Raw genomic sequence first — 21,625 nt, forward strand, 5'->3', positions numbered from 1 at the left:
AAAAAAAATTTTTTTTTGAAATTATTAGGCCGGGCACGGTGGCTCAAGCCTGTAATCCCAGCACTTTGGGAGGACGAGACGGGCAGATCACGAGGTCAGGAGATCGAGACCATCCTGGCTAACACGGTGAAACCCCGTCTCTACTAAAAAATACAAAAAACTAGCCGGGCAAGGTAGCGGGCGCCTGTAGTCCCAGCTACTCGGGAGGCTGAGGCAGGAGAATGGCGTAAACCCCGGAGACAGAGCTTGCAGTGAGCTGAGATCCGGCCCCTGCACTCCAGCCTGGGGGACAGAGAGAGACTCCAACTCAAAAAAAAAAAAAAAAAAAAAAAAAAGATTATTAGTGCAGTTACTTTAAAATGTTCATCTTTTGGATGGGAGCAGTGGCTCACAGCTGTAATCCCAGCACTTTGAGAGGCCAAGGCGAGTGGATCACAAGGTCAGACGATCGAGACCAGCCTGGCCATGGTGAAACCCCTTCTGTACTGAAAATACAAAAAATTAGCCAGGCATGGTGGTGCACGCCTGTAGTCCCAGCTACTCCGGAGGCTGAGGCAGGGAAATTGCTTGAACATGGGAGGCAGAGGTTGCCGTCAGCCAAGACTGTGCCACTGCACTCCAGCATGGCGACAGAGCGAGACTGCATCTCTAAAACAACAACAACAAAAGAGTTCATGTTTTATACATTTTCATGAATAATTACTAAACCTTTAAAGTAAAAGAAGATGTTGCAAATGAGTCTGCAAAAGCACCAGACAAGGGTTCCCTCTGTGGTTTCATATGCCCTTGGATGAATATTAATTGTTGCAGGAGTGAGTCAGGGTGCAGCATCAATTCTGCACTGGTTTTAAAGACTCAAGTGCTGAGAATCTTCCTTCATAAAGAAGCAGCTAGGCAAGGAAGGAGTTTTTGTTCCAGCAGCACCACTCATCTCTTGAGCTCCCACCAAGGTATGTGCCCAAATCCTCTCTGTGAAGAGCTCGCAGCTCTTAGCTGCACCTTCAGGGCTGATGAAATTCTAGGATTGGAGCCATCAGACTTGCAAAACTGATTGATTATTACAAGTGTATCTAAGTGTTCAGAGGCACTTAGCATCGATTGCCACCTTAAGCTGCCCTTTGGAGCCAGGAGCCCCCATTCCCCCCACCCATCTGCAGCCCCAACTTTGCACTTTGGGAAAATAAGGCAAGAAAGGGGGTTGGTCTTTCTCCTGGGAAGTGGGTGGGGTGACAGTGCCAGGGCAGGGCAGCCTGGCTGGCGGTGGCTTAAGGGAGGAACACAGGGAGCTAAGCATCTGGCAATGGACCTTTACACCGTCCATGAACTTTGCGCTGTGGAAGTCCCTGGTGTCCCTCTTGGGGCGTGGCCCCTCAAGTCTGAGGACCTCCTTTCTGGGGCAGTGTTTCTTATCCCTTGCTGCTCGCTAGAATATTCTGGTCTTTTAAAAGACCCCTGGGTTACCCAGGCTAGGTGACTGCATTCCCTGGGTGAGAGGGGTGGGGCTTGCAGGGGGCTCCCAGAGCGCAGCCTGACCCCTGTCTTCCCCCGCAGTGTACCACTGGGTGGAGATGCGGACCAAGATGCGCATCATGGGCTTCCGAGGCACGGTCATCAAGCCGCTGAACGAGGAGGCGGCAGCCGAGCTGGGCGCGGAGCTGCTGGGCGAAGCCACCATCTTCATCGTGGGCGGCGGCTGCCTGGTGCTGGAGTACTGGCGCCACCAGGCACAGCAGCGCCACAAGGAGGAGGAGCAGCGCGCCGCCTGGAACGCGCTGCGGGACGAGGTGGGCCACCTGGCGCTGGCGCTAGAAGCGCTGCAGGCGCAGGTGCAGGCGGCGCCGCCACAGGGCGCCCTGGAGGAACTGCGCACAGAGCTGCAAGAGGTGCGCGCTGAGCTCTGCAACCCCGGCCGGTCTGCGTCCCAGGCAGTGTCTGCGTCCAAGAAGTAGGAGCTTGCTGGACCCTGAATTTGGACATGGCCTATGTACCTAACGTGGCCTTCTTCCCACACCACCCCTGCCTGTGCTGGCCCAGTGGAAACCACCAGGATCTTGGTGCAACTTGGCATTTGGTTAGCCCTGCTGATAAGAGCAGCAATTACCTGCCACTGGTACCAGCAGGTGAAGCGTTGCAACATAGCCTCCTCCATCATCCTTCACTCCCTAGCCCCCACTCCAAACCAGGACGACCTGCAAGGTCCCAGCCAGCAGGACACCGCGGGCACTCTGGCAAATGAAAAAATGGAACCTGGTCTTGAGCTGAATCAATGTGTTATTGTTACCCCCACACCGGGTTTACCCGATCAGTGTTACCCGTTACTGGGACACTCATCTGTTACACTGGAACACCCCCTTGTTTTTGTCAATCGGTACAGACCTCTGTAAGGAAATGCAGTGTGTTGCAGTGGCCTTTTCTCCCCGTCACCTTCTAAGGTCAGCTCTAGCTGAGCATCACTGCTGTCTTTAGGAGAAAAAACAAAGGTGTGACTGGGAGACATGGCTCACACCTCTAATCCCAGCACCTGGGGAGGCTGAGGCGGCCAGATCACTTGAGGTCAGGAGTTCCAGACCAGCCTGGCCAACATGGTGAAACCCCATCTCTACTAAAAATACAAAAATTAGCCAGGTGTGGTAGGATGCACTTGTAATCCCAGCTACTCGGGAGGCTGAGGCAGGAGAATCGCTTGAACTCACAAGGTGGAGATTGCAGTGAGCCGAGATGGCACCACTGCACTCTAGCCTGGGTGACAGAGCAAGACACCGTCTCAAAACCAAAAGTTAACCAGGCGTGGTGGTGGGTGCCTGTAATCCCAGCTACTTGGGAGGCTGAGACAGGAGAATTGCTTGAATTTGGAAGGTGGAGGTTGCAGTGAGCTGAGATTGTACCACTGTATTCCAGCCTGGGTGACAGAGTGAGACTGTGTCTCAAAAAAAAAAAAAAAAAAAATCCTGGCCGGGCACGGTGGCTCACGCCTGTAATCCCAGCAGTTTGGAAGTCCAAGGTGGGCGGGTCACTTGATGTTGGGAGTTTGAGACCAGCCTGACCAATATGATGAAACCCTGTCTCTACTAAAAATACAAAAATTAGCCGGGCGTGGTGGCATATACCTGTAATCCCAGCTACTTGGAAGGCTGAGACAGGAGAATTGCTTGAACCCGGGAGGCAGAGGTTGTAGTGAGCCGAGATTGCACAATTGCACCCCAGCCCGGGCAACGAGCAAAACTCCATCTTAAAAAAACAAACCAAAAAAAACCCTGGCTGGGCGCAGTGGCTCACGCCTGTAATCCCAGCACTTTGGGAGGCTGAGATGGGTGGATCACCTGAGGTCAGGAGTTCGAGACCAGCCTGACCAACATGACAAATCCCGTCTCTACTAAAAAATACAAAATTAGCCAGGCGTGGTGGCGCATGCCTGTAATCTCGGCTACTCGGGAGGCTGAGGCAGAAGAATTGCTGAACCTGGGAGGTGGAGGTTGCGGTGAGCCCAGATCGTGCCATTGCACTCCAGCCTGGGCAACAAGAGCGAAATTCTGTCTCAAAACAAACAAACACAAAAGGTCCTGGCCTGCAGTCAATCCATGGAATCATTGTACCTTCCCTTGCGGCCCCAAGTGAACTGTTCCAACAGAACACTCTCATCCTTGAGTCTGTGGCACGACCCACTGGAATGGCGCTACAGGATCTTTTCTGTGAATGTCCTCCAACCCCCTTTCCACGGTGGGAAATTTGATCCTAACTAGGGCTAATCCAGCCTGTCCTTCTGCCTCAGCCCCCTATTTTCCTGTCCTCCGAGCCCCTGGAGCTTGTACTGTGTGGCTTGTCCTTTCTTGCCTTCCCCACCTTGCTCAGCATTTTTCAGGGCCCCAGTCGAATCCAAGCCCACGGATTCAGTTGTCACATCCTTCATCTTCCATCTGCGTCTCCTAACCTGTGTGTTCTTGCTTTCTTTCCTCGGACCTCTGGACTGACCCGACAGCCCGTCTTCATGTAGTGGTACCCTCCTGCCTCCATAGCCCCCAGTCCCACCCCCATCCTACCAATTAGGCCACCAGTTGGCCTTAACTCCTTGGTTAATTTCCTGGGGCTGCCATAACAGGTCACCAGTGGGTGGTGAACTTGATGGCTTCAGTCTAACAGGAATTTAATTCACACGGTTCTGGAGTCCAGAAGTCTGAAACCAAGGTGCTGACAGGGGCACTCTCCCTCTTCCAGCTCCTGGTGATTCCAGGCCTTCCTTGGCTCTGCCTCCGGCTTCACATGGCCTTTTCCCTCTTCTGTTTTGTCACTTACCAGAACACCTGTCATTGTATTTAGGGCCCATCTTGAGTTCAGGGTGATCCCACCTCAAGACCCTTAATTACATCTAAAAAAACACTTTTTCCAAATAAACTGTTTTAAGTACAGGTCCTGGGGGTTAGTATGTGGACCTGTCTGTTGGGGGCCCACCATTTAAGCCATTCAGCCCATACTCCTCCTCACCCCAAGAGTATGCTGGTGTCCAGGTGCAGTGGCTCATACCTGTAATCTCGGCACTTTGGGAGACCAAGGCAGGAGGGATCTCTTTGAGCCCAGGAGCTGAAGACCAGCCTGGGCAACATAGTGAGAACCCATCTCTACAAAAATAAAATAAAAAAATTAGCCAAGTGCAGTGGTGCATGCCTGTAGTGCCAGCTACTTGGGAGGCTGAGGCATGAGGATCACGTGAGCCCTGGAGGTTGAGGGTGCAGCAAGCTGTGATTGCGCCACTATACTCCAGCCTGGATGAGAGAGAGACCCTTTCTTAGAAAAAAAGTACCCTGGGACTCCCGCCAACCCTGCGGGCCATTTAGCCTTCCCGCTAGCTGAGAGGAACAGTCTAGGAACCATCCTTTGCTACTGGGTTTCTCTTCCCGGATCTGCCACTGAAGCGGGGGGCGGGTGGTTCCCACTAGCCTGCAGTCTGCCCTTCTGACTGTAGCTGTCTCCTAATTAGAGGAGCCGCAAGGTGATGAAGGCATCCTGAGGCTGTATCTGAGAACCATCATGTGGATCTCCACAATGGGTGCAGAGCTTATTAACATAAACTCTGATGGGAAGGGTTCTGATGGCGAGAGGCCCAAGAGTCACCCTATGAGGTGGGGAAACTAAGGCCAAGGGTAAGCAGCAAAGGGACTTGCCAGAAATGCCACAGCCAATGAAGGGCTGACTGCCCAGGGCAGTGAAGTAGTAGAGGCAGAGTGAGTGGCTTGGATTACCCTGAATGCAGAGTGAGGAGGGAGAGGCAATGGCTGAGCAGAGGCTGCGGGGGTGACGATCTCTACACAGAGGCCCAGGCCATCCCAGAGGTGGTGTTGACAGTGGGAGACCCTCTCTATCCCCTCTCAGAGCAGCCCCGGATCACACCTGAGACAATAGCATTGTGTAAACGGAGCGACCATTCCACCTGGGCCTGCTTGCGGGAAAACTGCAGGTGAAAGTGGGAGGGCCGGGCTTTCCCCCACTTCCGTCCTCACCTCCCTTCTCTAAGGAGGTAAAAATGGCCCAGACCAAGATCTGCCCAGATAGAAAGCCAAGAAACAGGTTCTGAAACAGCTTTTCTTTTCTGTTCTGTTCTTTTCTATTCTTTTTTTTTTTTTTTTTTTTTTTTGGAGACAGAGTCTAGCTCTGTCACCCAGGCTGGAGTGCAGTGCTGCGATCTCGGCTCACTGCAGCTTCCACCTGCCAGGCTCAACCAATTATCCCGCCTCAGCCTCCAAAGTAGCTGGGATTACATGCGCCCACCACCCACGGCTGGCTAATTTTTGTATTTTAGTGGAGATGGGGTTTCACCAGGTTGCCCAGGCTGGTCTTGAACTCCTCACCTCAGGTAATCCACCCGCCTCGGCCTCCCAAAGTGCTGGGATTACAGGTGTGAGCCACCGCACCTGACGTGAAACAGCATTTCAGTTCCTTCTGGAAGAGGGGGAGAAGTTGGAGCAGAGGGAACTGATCGAGTGGGTCCTGAGTGGGGCTGTGTTTAAAACTGGGAGTGCCGGGCGTGGTGGCTCAAGCCTGTAATCCCAGCACTTTGGGAGGCCGAGACGGGTGGATCACGAGGTCAGGAGATCGAGATCATCCTGGCTAACACGGTGAAACCCCGTCTCTACTAAAAAATACAAAAAACTAGCCGGGTGAGTTGGCGGGCGCCTGTAGTCCCAGCTACTCGGGAGGCTGAGGCTGGAGAATGGCGTAAACCCGGGAGGTGGAGCTTGCAGTGAGCTGAGATCCGGCCACTGGGCCACTGCACTCCAGCCCAGGCAAAAGAGCGAGACTCTGCCTCAAAAAAAAAAAAAAAAAAAAAAAAAAAACTGGGAGTGACCCAGGCTGGGCATGGTGGCTCACGCCTGTCATCTCAGCACTTTGAGAGGCCGAGGTGGACGGATCACATGATGTCAGGAGATAGAGACCAGTCTGGCCAATATGGCGAAACCCCATCTCTAATAAAACTACAAAAATTAGCCGGGCGTGGTGGCACATTCCTGAATCCCACCTACTCGTGAGGCTGAGGCACGAGAATTGCTTGAACCCAGGAGGCGGAGGTTGCAGTGAGCTGAGATCACGCCACTGCACTCCAGCCTGGGTGACAGAGTGAGACTCTGTCTCACACACACACACACACACACACACACACACACACACACACACAAAAACAGAGGTGGGAATGTGAAGACAGGCAGGAGCTCCAATTCCTGACCCCAGCGCCGTCCTGACCCGGATGGAGTGCTGCTGTCACATCTCAGAGACTTCGTACTCAGTCCTGCCCTGCCGTGACAGGCAGCCAGTCCTCGTGGGCAGCAGGGCCATCTACTTCCCCCACTGCGGTGCCAGGGGTGGCCGGGGTGTGTGGAAATGGAAAGAACGTCCTCTCAAAATGCAGGAGGCCAGAGGATGGTTCACTGCTCGTGTGCTCTACTAGCTAAAATCCTGTATACCTTGCAATGTGGGGAGAGGGGTTAGAATAAATTTGTAAATGAAGCTGATTGTCTTCAAGTTGATGCATTCTTTTTTCATATTTAAAAAGTCCTTGGGGCTGGGCACGGTGGCTCACGCCTGTAATCCCAGCACTTTGGGAGGCCAAGGCGGGTGGATCACCTGAGGTCAGGAGTTCAAGACCAGCTTGACCAACATGGTGAAACCTCATCTCTACTAAAAATCAAAAAATTAGCCAGGCATGGTGGCGTGCACCTGTAGTCCCAGCTACTCAGGAGGCTGAGGCAGGAGAATGCCATAAACCCGGGAGGCGGAGCTTGCAGTGAGCTGAGATCCGGCCACAGCACTCCAACCTGGGTGACAGGGCAAGACTCCGTCTCAAAAAAAAAAAAAAAAACAAAAACAAAATTAGCAGGGCATGGTGGTACATGCCTGTAATCCCAGCTACTCAGGAGGCTGAGGCAGGAGAATCGCTTGAACCCGGGAGGCCGAGGTTGCAGTGAGCCAAGATTGCACCATTGCACTCCAGCCTGGGCAACAAGAATGAGACTCCGTCTCAAAAAAAAAAAAAAAAGGGAAAGATCTAATCCAGCATGGGGTGATGAGGACTGAGAGGAATGGGGGGGCAGGGGAGGAGTTCCGGACTCATGGGCACCGCCGATCTGGACAGGTGGGCAGGGAGGAGGCAGCGCTTCAGATGGAGGGAGATAGAGGGCTGTGAGTATCTGTGAAAGTCCTAGAACAGATGTGGCGTTGGCCTGTTCCTGGAACAGCAAGAGGTTCTGGCTGTCAGAGCAGTGGCTCGCTGACCAAGGCCTTCGGGCCAAATCAAGGGGACCCTTGCTACCTGTCTTTGTAAATAAAGAACCCAGGCGCTCATTCGTTTCGTGTTTTCCGCGGTTGCTTTTGCAGTACAGTGACAGAGCTGAGTATTTGCACAGAGATCCTACGGCCCTTGTACTCTCTGGCCCTTTACGGAAAAAGTTTACCCTCCCCTGGAATAGAATAAGCGAGGGGAGAGGCTGGGCGAGGGGTCCAGGCAAGCAAAGGCTGCCCCTTGCCTTGATTGGCACAACTGTGGAGGTCATCCCAGCTCTGGAGCCCCTACAGGATCACTCAGGCCTCTGCTTCCACCGCATCTGGCTTCAGCTTACCCCCTGCGGAGTCCTCCCTCCCTCCCTCCTTCCCCACAGGAAATATCCCCAGCGCTCAGCAGTAACCCCCACTGCATGCAGATCTCAGAACCTCCACCTCAATCTACAGCCACATGCCACAATAAGAAGCAGAGTTTTAGGCCAGGCGCGGTGGCTCACGCCTGTAATCTCAGTACTTTGGAAGACTGAGGTGGGAGGATCACTTGAAGTCAGGAGTTCGAGACCAGCCTGGCCAACATGGTGAAACCCCGTCTCTAATAAGAATACAAACATTAGCTGGGTTTGGTGGTGCACGTCTGTAATCCCAGCTACTTGGGAGGCTGACATAGGAGAATTGCTTAAGCCTGGGAGGTGGACGTTGCAGTGAGCCAAGATTGCACCACTGCACTCCAGCCCAGGTGCCAGAGCAAGACTTGGTCTCAAAAAAACCAAAGCAAAAAAAATTAGCCAGGCATGGTGGCACACACCTGTAGTCCCAGCTACTTGGGGAGCTGAGGCAGGAGGATCGCTTGAATCCGGGTGGTTGAGGCTGCAGTGAACTGAGATCATGCCCCAGCACTCCAGCCTGGGGGACAAAGTGAGACCCTGTCTCAAAAAAAAAAAAGCAGAGTTTGTATAATCCATCGTGTGCATATTTATACAATAATGTATAATTCTATGTATTTTAAAAGTGTACAATTCGGCCGGGCGCGGTGGCTCAAGCCTGTAATCCCAGCACTTTGGGAGGCTGAGACAGGTGGATCACGAGGTCAGGAGATCGAGACCATCCTGGCGAACACGGTGAAACCCCGTCTCTACTAAAAATACAAAAACTAGCCGGGCGAGGTGGCGGGTGCCTGTAGTCCCAGCTACTCGGGAGGCTGAGGTAGGAGAATGGCGTGAACCCGGGAGGCGGAGCTTGCAGTGAGCTGAGATCTGGCCACTGCACTCCAGTCCGGGCGACAGAGCGAGACTCTGCCTCAAAAAAAAAAAAAAAAAGTGTACAATTCATGTATTATGTGACATTCACATATATGTGAATATAAAATATGTATTTTATGTCATGTGTAACATAAATCGTATATTATATGTAGTGTATATGCTTATGCTTATATACATATCATTCGAATGAAAGTTTCATTAAATAATTACCCTTAATATTTACAGTTCAAATTTCCTATTTTCTTATATTCCATTTCATGAAGAATAACTACAGATATATGTGCATTGTATATACTTAATATATATTATAAACATATGAAACCCATTATGTGTGTTCTATAACACATTGATATGTTAATATCATACATTATATGTTATATGTCTTGTTAGAATAAGTTTCTCTGAATAATAATTGCTCTTATGTGTGATGGGCAACTGTTACTTTCTTTTTTGAGACAGAGTCTCGCTCTGTTGCCCAGGCTGGAGTGCAGTGGGGCAATCTCAGCTCGCTGCAAGCTCCGCCTCCCGAGTTCACGCCATTCTCCTGCCTCAGCCTCCCGAGTAGCTGAAACTACAGGCGCCTGCCACCATGCCTGGCAAATTTTTGTATTTTCAGTAGACACAGGGTTTCACCATGTTAGTCAGAATGGTCTCAATCTCCTGACCTCGTGATCCGCCCACCTTGGCCTCCCAAAGTGCTGGGATTACAGGCGTGAGCCGCCACGCCGGGCCAACTTTGTTACTTTATATTCTCCTTTATTTTGTTTCTTAAAGAAAAGCATGGCCTGTCACACCTGTAATCCCAGCACTTAGGGAGGCCTAGGTGGAAAGATTGCCTAATCTCAGGAATTCGAGACCAGCCTGAGCAACATGGTGAAACCACGTCTCTACTAAAAATACAAAAAAATTATCCAGGTGTGGTGGCGGGTGCCTGTAGTCCCAGCTACTTGGGAGGCCGAGGCAGGAGAATCGCTTGAACCCGGGAGGCAGAGGTTGCAGTGAGCCAAGATTGCACCACTGCACTCCAGCCTGGGTGACAGAGTAAGACTCTGTCTCAAAAAAAAAAGAAAGAAAAGCATGTACATATGATGTATGTGTTATACAAACCTGTATAACGTGGGCTACGTTGGGCCAGCGTAAAGACTAAATTTTACTCTGGGAAGAGACTTTTAAGCTGGGATTACAGGTGTGAGCCACTGTGCTCAGTCTCTGTTTTTTGTTTTGTTGTTTTTTTGGTTTTGTTTTTGTTTTTTGTTTGTTTGTTTGTTGTGTTTTGGACAGGGTCTTGCTCTGTCACCCAGGCTGGAGTGCAGTGATATAATCACAGCTTGCTGCAGCCTCAGCCTCCCAGGCTCAAGCAATCCTCCCATGCCATCCTCCAGAGTAGCTGGGACTATAGGTGTGCCACAGCCACACTCAGCTAATTTCTCAATTTTTTATGGAGATGGGCATCTCTTTATGTTGCCCAGGCTGGTCATGAATTCCTGGGCTCATGCCATCCACTCGTCTCAGCTCCCAAAGTGCTAGGATTGCAGGTGTGAGCCACCACAACCAGCCCCTTTTTTCTCTATTTTGAAGTAGACTCCCATCCTGCCTTGTCTTGATTTCCTTTATTTATTTATTTATTTTTTTGAGATGGAGTCTCCCTCTGTCACCCAGGCTGGAGTGCAGTGGCGCCATCTCGGCTCACTACAACCTCTGCCTCCCGGGTTCAAGTAATTCTCCTGCCTCAGCCTCCTAAGTAGCTGGGATTACGGGCGCCTGCCACCACACCTGGCTAATTTTTGTTTTTTTTTTGTTTGTTTGTTTGTTTTTGGTTTTTTGAGATAGAATTTTCCTCTTGTTGCCCAGGCTGGAGTGCAATGGCACGATCTTGGCTCACCACAACCTCTGCCTCCCGGGTTCAAGTGATTCTCCTGCCTCAGCCTCCCAAGTAGCTGGGATTACAGGCATGCGCCACCATGCCTGGTTAATTTCCTATTTTTATTTATTTATGTATTTATTTATTTAGAGACAGAGTTTCACTCTTGTTGCCCAGGCTGGAGTGCAATGGCATGATCTCAGCTCACTGCAACCTCACTTCCCAGGTTCAAGCGATTCTTCTGCCTCACCTCCTGAGTAGCTGGGATCACAGGCGTGTGTCACCACGCCCAGCTAATTTTGTATTTTTGGTAGAGACGAGGTTTCTCTATGTTGGTCAAGCTGGTCTCGAACTCCTGACCTCAGGTGATCGGCCTGCCTTGGCCTCCCAAAATGCTGGGATTACAGGTGTGAGCCACTGCGCCCAGCCAAATTTTGTATTTTTATTGGAGACAGTGTTTCATCATGTTGGTCACGCTGCTGTCGAACTCCCGACCTCAGATGATCCGCCTGCCTCACCCTCCCAAAGTGCTGGGATTATAGGCGTGAGCCACCACGCCTGGCCCCCATCATCCCTTTTTATGGCTGAATAATAGTCCATTGTAAGGCTAGAGCACAATTTGTTTCTTCATACCTCTGTTGAACGTCGGGGTTGTCTCCGCCGCGTGGTGGCTATGAATAGGGCTGCTATGAACGTGCATGGAGCGTGCAGTCTTTTTAGGCTTAGATCGTTTGTCTCGAGAGCAGTGAAGCATCATGGGAAGGGCATGGGCTCTGATCCCAAAATGCCTGGAGTCAGTCCCTAGCTCTGCCTCAGTAGGGTGAGCTTAGGCCAGTCACTGGGTATCTTGTGCCTGATAACAGAACTTCCTTTGTAAGGTTATTATGAAAGTGAATCAATCAATACATGCAAAACACTTAGGAAGCTGCTTAGCACAGAGTAAACAGTTGCAAAATAACTCTGCATTGCCAGCAACAGGAACCTTCCTGGGCTAACTGAAGCAGAAAAAGAACTTACTAGAAGGATATCAGGTAGCTCACTGGCTAAGAAAACCAGCAGGAACCTTGAGAGGTTTATAGTTATAGATGCCGATTCTGTAACAGAGACCCAAGATGTGTAATGATACTGAGTGAATGGAGTTTCCTTCTTGCTCTTAAAACAGTAACGTCGGCCAGTTGCAGTGCTCACACCTGTAATCCCAGCAGTTTGGGAGGCTCAGGCAGGAGGATTGCTTGAGCTCAGGAGTTGGAGAACAGCCTGGGCAACATAGCAAGACTCCTCCTCTACAAATAAAAATAAATCATAAAAATTAAAATACAGCTGGGCACAGTGGCTCACGCCTGTAATCCCAGTACTTTGGGGGGCCAAGGTGGGCAGATCACTTGAGGTCAGGAGTTCGAGACTGGCCTGACCAACATGGTGAAACTCCACCTCTGCTAAAAATACAAAAATTAGGCGTGGTGATGTGTGCCTGTAATCCCAGGTACTCAGGGAGCTGAGGCAGCAGAATCACTGAAACCCAGAAGTTGGAGGTTGCAGTGAGCCAAGATTGCATGACTGCACTCAAGCCTGGGCAACAGAGCGAGACTCTGTCTCAAAAAAAAAAAAAAAATTTAAATTAAAAATAAAAATAGGCCAGTCGTGGTAGCTCATGCTTGCAATCCCAGCACTTAGGAAGGCCAAAGCTGGAGGATCGCTTGAGCACAGGAGTTTGAGACAAGCCCCTGGGCAATATACAGAGATGTTATCTCTACAAAAATACAAAAGTTAGTCACATGTGGTGGCTTGCTCCTCTAGTCCCAGATACTCAGGAGGCTGAGGTGGGATGGCTGCTCGAGCCGGAGAGTTGCAGCTTGCAGTGAGCTGAGATTCTGCCACTGCACTCCAGCCTGGGCAACAGAGTGAGACCCTGTCTCAAAAATAAATAAATAAGGCCGGGCGCAGTGGCTCAAGCCTGTAATCCCAGCACTTTGGGAGGCCGAGACGGGCGGATCACGAGGTCAGGAGTTCGAGACCATCCTGGCTAACACGGTGAAACCCCGTCTCTACTAAAAAAAATACAAAAAGCTAGCCGGGCGAGGTGGCTGGCACCTGTAGTCCCAGCTACTCGGGAGGCTGAGGCAGGAGAATGGCGTAAACCCGGGAGGCAGAGCCTGCAGTGAGCTGAGATCCGGCCACTGCACTCCAGCCCGGGCCACAGAGCGAGACTCCGTCTCAAAAAAAATAAATAAATAAATAACAAACAAAATAAAACAGTGAAGTCATGGGCCGGGCACGGTGGCTCACACCTGTAATCCCAGCACTTTGAGAAGCCAAGGTGGGTGGATTGCGAGGTCAGGAGATCGAGACCATCCTGGCCAACATGGTGAAACCTGTCTCTACTAAAAATACTAAAATTAGCTGGGCTTGGTGGCGCGTGCCTGTAATCCCAGCTACTTGGGAGGCAGGGGCAGGAGAATCGCTTGAACCAGGGAGGTGGAGGTTGCAGTGAGCCGGGATCGCGTCACCGCACTCCAGCCTGGTGACAGAGCGAGACTCCATCTCAAAAAAAAAAAAAAAAAACCAAAACAATGAAGTAATGTACTACATAATGAGGTTTCTGTCAACAACAAACCGCATATACAACAGTGGTCTCGTAAAATGATAATAGCGTATTTTTACTCTACCTTTTCTACGTTTAGATGTGTCTAGACACGTAAATACTTACCACTGTGTTATAACTCCCTGCGATTTTCAGTACAGTCACATGCCGTTTAGGTTTATGGCCTAGGAGCAGAAAGCTCGACCATGTAGCCTAGGTGTGTAGCAGGCCACACTGTCTAGGTTTCTGTAAGCCCACTCTGTGACGTTTGCACAATGACGAAATCACCAAACAATGCCTTTCTCAGACTGTGTCCCTGTCATTAAGCAATGCACAGCTGTACTAGCTGGGAACAGGTTGTCAGGGCAGCCCTCCTCCTCCACACAGTCATTCAGGGACTCAGGCTGTTGCAACTCTGCTATCTTCAGTGTGTATATTTCAAGGTCAGCCTGGGGATGGTCTTCATGAGGATCACAGCATGGCTTGTATGGACCAGGGCTGGAAGTAACCCACTTCACTTGGCTGGCTTATTTTTCCTAGAACTTGGTGCCCTGACCACACCTAACTGCACCTAACTATAGTCCCTGGCTGGGCAGCCACTTCTCAGCAAGGAGTCTGTCTGTTGGGTTGCAGCAAGCACAAAACACTGGGGGACTCCAAGGTCAGAGGGCTGTCAGCACCATGGGTACCACCCCCCACCACTGCCCTGGACCTACCCCACACCCTAACCTGGGTCCTAGGGGTCTCTTTGTATCCTTGAAGCCTTCCCCAAGATTTCAGGTTCAGGCCAGGTATGGTGGTTCACACCTGTAATATCAGCACTTTGGGAGGCCAAGGAGGGAGGATCGCTTGAGCCCAGGAGTCCAAGACTAGCCTGAGAAACATAGTGAGCCCCTGTTTCTATAACATGTTTTAAAATGCGCCAGGTGTGGTGGTGCGTGCCCATAGTCCCAGCTACTCAGGAGGCTGAGGCAGGAGGTTTGCTTGAGCCCAGGAGGTCGAGGCTTCAATGAGCCATCATTGCACCACTGCACTCCAGCCTGGCTAGCAGAGTGAGACTCTTTCTCTAAAAAAAATTTATCTTGCTCCTCCCGCCGCCCAAGATGCCGAAAGGAAAGAAGGCCAAGGGAAAGAGGGTGGCTCTGGCCCCTGCTATCGTGAAAAAGCAGGAGGCCAAGAAAGTGATGAATCCCCTGTTTGAGAAAAGTCCTAAGAATTTTGACATTGGACAGGACATCCAGCCCAAAAGAGACCTCACCCGCTTTGTGAAATGGCCTCGCTCTATCAGGTTGCAGCGGCAGAGAGCCATCCTCTATAAGCGACTGGAAGTGCCTCCTGTGATTAACCAGTTCACCCAGGCCCTGGACCGCCGGACAGCTACTCAGCTGCTTCAGCTGGCCCACAAGTACAGACCAGAGATAAAGCAAGAGAAGAAGCAGAGGCTGTTGACCCGGGCCGAGAAGAAAGCTGCTGGCAAAGGGGATGTCCCCACTAAGAGATCACCTGTCCTTCGAGCAGCAGTTAACACTGTCACCACCTTGGTGGAGAACAAGAAAGCTCAGCTGGTGGTGACTGCACACGACGTGGATCCCATCGAGCTGGTTGTCTTCTTGCCTGCCCTGTGTCGTAAAATGGGGGGGTCCCTTACTGCATTATCAAGGGGAAGGCCAGACTGGGACGTGTAGTCCACAGGAAGACCTGGACCACTCTTGCCTTTACACAAGTGAACTCGGAAGACAAAGGCACTTTGGCTAAGCTAGTGGAAGTTATCAGGACCAATGACAACAACAGATACGATGAGATCCACCGTCACTGGGGCGGCAATGTCCTGGGTCCCAAGTCTGTGGCTCGTTATCGCCAAGCTCGAAAAGGCAAAAGCTAAAGAACTTGCCACTAAACTGGGTTAAATGTACACTATTGAGTTTTCTGTACATAAAAATAATTAAAATACAAATTTTCCTTCAAAAAAATTTATCTTATTTATTTTGTTTTATTTTTTAGTAGAGACCAGGTCTCCCTGTGTTGCCCAGGCTAGTCTCAAACTTCTGGACTCGGATGATCCTCCTGCCTCGGCCTCCCATAGTGCTGGGATTACAAGCCTGAGCCGCTACACAAGGCCCCAATTAAATGAAGGGTGACTATGTATCCAGCCAAGAACAATGGACCTCCCAGACCCCCCTGTAGTACAGGATGGCTGTGTGGCATGGGGGTTCTGTAAAATTCAGTGGCTTTTCCATAAAAAGTGACAGATTAGACATACACTTCCTCTGACACCCCCTGCCCCCACCTCCTGCCTGGAAGGAGGCTGTGGTGCCGAGGGGCAGCAGGCATCTTTTGGGCTTGTGGCTAAGAGCCCCGTAATGAGGAGGGTAGGGCTGAACCAGGAGCCTGGGTTCCCAGTGACATCATATGGCAGCCTTCTGGTTGTGGGAGAATAGTCCCAATATGGGGAAGCCATGGGTTTCTCCAGTTTCTGTTGCAGGCTGTTCCTGACTCGGACTCACAGCAGTGGCGTGTCCCCAGTCCAACAGAGGGGTTTAGATTCTGGAAAATCAAAAACCTCAGAAATACAGACATTCATTCCTGAGGTCTCTGAGTTAGGTGAGATCCACTTGGGCCCAGCATAGAGACTGTGAACCCCACCCCCCCCCCCCCCCCTCCACCCTTCCGGAACGTTATTGGCAATTCCAGTGAGAGAGGTCCTGGACCCCGGTGTTCTGGCTTTTTTGCTTGTTTGTGTTTTGAGATGGAGTCTCTCTCTGTCACCCAGGCTGGAGTGCAGTGGCGCCATCGTGGCTCACTGCAACCTCCACCTCCCAAGTTCAAGTGATTCTCCTGCCTCAGCCTCCCAAGTAGCTGGGATTACAGGTGCCCGTCACCACGCCCACCTGATCTCAGGTGATCCGCCTGCTTTGGCCTTCCAAAGTGCTGGGATTACACATGTGAGACGCCGCGCCTGGCCTTTTTTTTTTTCTGAGATTCAGTCACCCAGGCTGCAGTGCAGTGGTGCAGTCACAGCCCACTGCAGCCTCAACCTCCCAGGCTCAAGCGATCTTCCCACTTTAACCTCCCAAGTAGCTGGGACTACAGGTATGAGCCACCGTGCCCTGGCCTGTTTTGTTTTTTTAAACAGCTTTATCAAGGTATAATCTACACACCATGAAACTCACCCTTTGTTTTCTTTTATTTTTTTATTTTTTATTTTTTAATTTTTTTGAGACAGAGTCTCGCTCTGGCACCCAGGCTGGAGTGCAGTGGCATGATCTCAGCTCACTGCAACTTCTGCCTCCTGGGTTCAAGCGATTCTTCTGCCTCAGCCTCCCGAGTAGCTGGGACTACAGGTGCCCACCACCACACCCGGCTGATTTTTGTATTTTTAGTAGAGACGGGGTTTCACCATGTTGGCCACAATGGCCTCAATCTCCTGACCTCGTGATCCACCTGCCTTGTCCTCCCAAAGTGCTGGTATTACAGGCATGAGCCACTGCACCCAGCCAGAACTCACTCATTTTAAGAGTATGATTTGATGATTTTCAGTAAACTGACATGGTTATGCAACCATCTCCACATTCCAATTTCAGAACATTTCCATCATCTCCAAAAGATCCCTCACGTTCATTTGCAGTGACTCTCCATTCTCCTCCTTCCTTCATCCCCTAGAAATCACTGATCTCAAGAGATTTCTGCCTCAATAGATTGCATTATTTGAGCATTTCATATAAATGGAATCATACAATGCATGGTCCATTTTATTGCATGAATATCTCATTCCTTTTTTTTTTTTTTTTTTTTTTGAGACAAGGTCTGGCTCTGTCGCCCAGGCTGGAGTGCAGTGAAACACTTTCTGCTCACTGCAACCTCAACCCCACCCCCGTCCAGTAGTTGGGACTACAGGCATGCGCCACCATGCCCGGCTAATTTTTGTGTTTTTTGACTGGGTGCAGTGTTCATGCCTGTAATCCCAGCACTTTGGGAGACAGAAGTGGGTGGATAGTTTGAGGTCAGGAGTTTGAGACCAGTCTGGGCAACATAGTGAGACATCATCTCTACAAAATATACAAAAATTAGCTGAGCGTGGCAGAAAAAAATGAAAATATTAAAATTATTCTGTGGTATTTTTGTAGAGAAGGGGTTTCACCATGTTGCCCAGGTTGGTCTTGAACTCCTGGGTTCAAGCGATAAGTAGCCTCCCAGAGTGCTGGGAATACAGGTGTGTAAGCCACTGTACCTGGCCTATGTTTAACTTTTTAAGAAGCTGCCAGGCCGGGCGCGGTGGCTCAAGCCTGTAATCCCAGCACTTTGGGAGGCCGAGACGGGCGGATCACGAGGTCAGGAGATCAAGACCATCCTGGCTAACACGGTGAAACCCCGTCTCTATTAAAAAATACAAAAAACTAGCCGGGTGAGGTGGCGGGTGCCTGTAGTCCCATCTACTCGGGAGGCTGAGGCAGGAGAATGGCATAAACCCGGGAGGCAGAGCTTGCAGTGGACTGAGATCCGGCCACTGCACTCCAGCCTGGGTGACAGAGTGAGATTCCGTCTCAAAGAAAAAAAAAAAAAGAAGCTGCCCAGCCGGCCAGGTGTGGTGGCTCACGCTTGTAATCCCAGCACTTTGGGAGGCCAAGGCAGGCGGATCACGAGGTCAAGAGATCGAGACCATCCTGGCCAACATGGTGAAACCCTGTCTCTACTAAAAATACAAAAAATTAGCTGGGCATGGTGGTGCGTGCCTGTAGTCCCAGCTACTCGAGAGGCTGAGGCAGGAGAATTGCTTGAAACCAGAGGGCGGAGGTTGCAGTGAGCCGAGATCACGCCACTGTACTCCAGCCTGGGCAACACGAGCAAAACTCCATCTCAAAAAGAAAAAGATACCGTCCTCTTTTTGTGAGTCAAGTCCTTTTCCACTGGGTTCTCTACCTTTCCCCTTTTGATTGGCAGGAGGGTTCTCTACCTTTCCCCTTTTGATTTTTTGATTGGCAGGAGGTCTCTGTATGTCCAGAATTTGAGTTATTTGTCGGATTGATGTATTGCAATCAATTTTCCACTGGGTTCTCTACCTTTCCCCTTTTGATTGGCAGGACGTCTCTGTATGTCCTGCATTTGAGTTCTTTGTCGGATTGATGTATTGCAAATGGCTTCTTCCAGTCTATGATTTGCCTTTTCCCTCTCTTGGTGGTGTCTTTTGAAGAATGAAAGTTCTTTTTTTTTTTTGAGACAGAGTCTTGCTCTATTGTCCAGGCCTGAGTGCAGTGGCACCATCACAGCTCACTACAGTCTTCAACTCTCAGGCTTAAATGATCCTTGTAGCTTGTAGCTTGATCCTTGTAGCTTGTACCTTGATCCTTGTAGCTCAGCCTGCTGATCCTTGTAGCTGGGAGGCGGAGGTTGCAGTTAGCCAAGGTTGCACCACTGCACTCCAGCCTGGGCGACACAGCGAGACTACATTTCAAAAAACAACAAACAAAAAAGAAGTTTGAGACAAGCCTGACCAACATGACGAAACCCCATCTCTAATAAAATTTTTTTTTTTAATTAGCCTGGCATGGTGGCAGGTGCACCACCATACCCGGCTAATTTTTTTACTTTTTGTAGAGATGGGGTTTCACCATGTTGCCCAGTATGGTCTTGAACTCCTTCTCTGAAGCAATCCTCCCACCTTGGCCTCCCAAAGCACAGAGTTTATAGACATGAGCCAGTACACCCAGCCTCCTACTTTTTTTTTTTTTTTTTAATAAAAGTGTTATATTTGTGCCTCTCATATTTTGATCAACAATCCCTGTGGAATAAATTTTTGTGTATTATGTGAGGTAGATGTTAAGGTTTATTTTTTTCTCTGTGCATATTCAGGTGATCCAACAACATGTCCGGAAAAGGCCATTCCTTTTTTTTTTTTTTTTTTTTTTTGAGACAGAGTCTCGCTCTGTCGCCTAGGCTGGAGTGCAGTGGCTGGATCTCAGCTCACTGCAAGCTCCGCCTCCCGGGTTTACGCCATTCTCCTGCCTCAGCCTCCCGAGTAGCTGGACGGACAGGCGCCCGCCACCTCACCTGGCTAGTTTTTTTGTATTTTTTTTTTTTAGTAGAGATGGGGTTTCACTGTGTTAGCCAGGATGGTCTCGATCTCCTGACCTCGTGATCCGCCCGTCTCGGCCTCCCAAAGTGCTGGAATTACAGGCTTGAGCCACCACGCCTGGCCAGAAAAATAAAATAATTTTAAAGCCCAATGGACACTAAACTTCCCTGTATGTTTGGACATTTTATAATCAAATTTTAAGTAAAGACTATGAAAATCAGGGGGAAAAATAAGTTCTGAAAAGTCAGCAAAACCTCCCACTGGTGTAACAAAAAGGAGCAATGAAAAAAACAGGAAAGGAAAATGAGATCAGTGCAGGGTGGCATTCCAGACTGGGCAGGGGTAGGAGAAAGGTAGGAGAAAATGGAGAGGAGGCAACGGATAAGACACAGTTAGGGGGTCACCAAGACCACCCTCACTTCTGACATTGACTGCAAGCCCAGGAGTCTCCAAGACCACCATCAGTTTCAGTAATTTGCTAGAAAGACTCACAGAACTCACTATGATCAGTTATTCTCATGGTTGTGGTTCATTACAGTGAAAAGAATCAGATTACAATCAGCCCAGGGAAGAAGTCCATGGGTCCAGGAGAGTTCCAAGTGCCGGTTTAATACCTGGTGCAGTTGTGGACAGCACTAACTTCTCCCAGTAATGATGAGTGACATGATATCACCCATCAGGGAAGAATCCCTGAGCCTCGGTGTCCAGGGTTTTTAATAGGGATAGGCATGTGGATAAGGCTGACCACTTGTGTGGCTCCCCTTAGATTCTAGCCCCTCCAGAGGTTAAGCTGATACCACATGGCCCAAAGCCCCTACCATAAATCACCACTATTAGCACAAACCATTTGGTGTGGCCCAAGTCCCCATGTAAACTCAGGCTGTACATTCCAAGAACTAAAAAATTACCTCCCAGGAGTAAAAGGCAAAAGTCAGACCTCTATTTGGGTGAGGTTAATCCTTTACTGAGCAGACAAGAAAAATTCAAAGGGCTAAAGAGAGAAACAGAATTTGGATAGAAGATAGTTTAAAGTAGTTTAAAGTAAGGGAAATGAGAAAAACATCCATCTTGGTGCAATGTCAGTGCCACAGGGATGACAACAAGCCCCTCTGCCTTTACACATCATGGAACCAGGCCACCAAACTGCTGAGGAATAGGATTTAGAACTAGTCATTCTGGGGCTAGAATTTATCATCTAATCTAATGTGAAGGTGGAAAAAGATATTTCAGATATTCAAGGACTCAAAACACTGAGGTACTAAGCATCCTTTCTGCAAAAGGTATTTAGGGATATACTCCAGGAAAACTAGAATGAAATTTAACAAAGAGGATGCAAGTTCCTCAAAACAGGAGGAGCAGTATGAAGGAGAACAGTCCTGCAGCAGCCCAGAGAACAGCCAGTGTGTCCATGACTATTTATTTAATAAACAGAATAGGAGTAAACATCTGGATGATCTTAGTCCCATGGTGAATTTTTGTAGGTTGCATAGTTTGAGAATCATCATTCTAGGAAAAACTAAAACCTTCATACAGTAACGTCCAAGTTGAAATAAAAGAAAACAAAAATGTGGTACGATATGAAGTAGTGAGTACAGCTGGCATTTAATGATAATGCTTCACACACCACTGGTTTAGTGAAATAAAAATACATCTTCATTATGGATCTACAGGATTAATATTTCCATAACCTTCATATTTTACATGGTTTATATTTTCAATTTCAGGCAGCACAAAGCATTGCACAAAGCAATTACATAGGTTACTGATAAACAGTAAAAAAAAATAGTCTAGGCGTGGTGGCTCATGCCTATAATCCCAGCACTTTGGGAGGCTAAGGCAGATGGATCACTTGAAGTCAGGAGTTCGAGACCAGCCTGACCAACATAGTGAAACCCTGTCTCTACTAAAAATACAAAAAAAAAAAAAAAAAGTAGCTGACATGATGTCACAGGCCATTGATCCAAGCTACTTGGGAGGTTAAGGCACCAGAATGGCTTGAATCTGGGAGGCAGAGGCTGCAGCGAGCTGAGATCACACCACTGCACTCCAGTCTGGGGGACAGAGTGAGACTCTGTCTCAAAATAAATAAA

The 21,625-nt window shown here is 49.5% G+C and overlaps 1 protein-coding gene and 1 pseudogene across 2 annotated transcripts in view; both read left to right on the forward strand.

The window, feature by feature from the left end:
- OPA3 (outer mitochondrial membrane lipid metabolism regulator OPA3) overlaps positions 1-21,625 on the forward strand; it is a 55,903-nt gene that overhangs the window by 31,262 nt on the left and 3,016 nt on the right. The window contains exon 2 of one of the 2 annotated variants that reach the window (XM_023182360.2): positions 1,552-2,609. The exons of the other annotated variant lie outside the window; for it this stretch is intronic. Within the exon in view, the coding sequence (XP_023038128.1) occupies positions 1,552-1,949 (398 nt within the window). The 3' untranslated portion in view covers positions 1,950-2,609. Of the gene's footprint in view, positions 1-1,551; positions 2,610-21,625 lie in introns of those variants that run through there. 2 annotated transcript variants of the gene reach the window in all.
- On the forward strand, positions 14,450-15,495 carry LOC111519983 (annotated as a pseudogene).

This window comes from Piliocolobus tephrosceles, chromosome 21 (genome assembly GCF_002776525.5).
Source record: "Piliocolobus tephrosceles isolate RC106 chromosome 21, ASM277652v3, whole genome shotgun sequence".
In the NCBI taxonomy this organism is placed as follows: Eukaryota; Metazoa; Chordata; class Mammalia; order Primates; family Cercopithecidae; genus Piliocolobus; species Piliocolobus tephrosceles.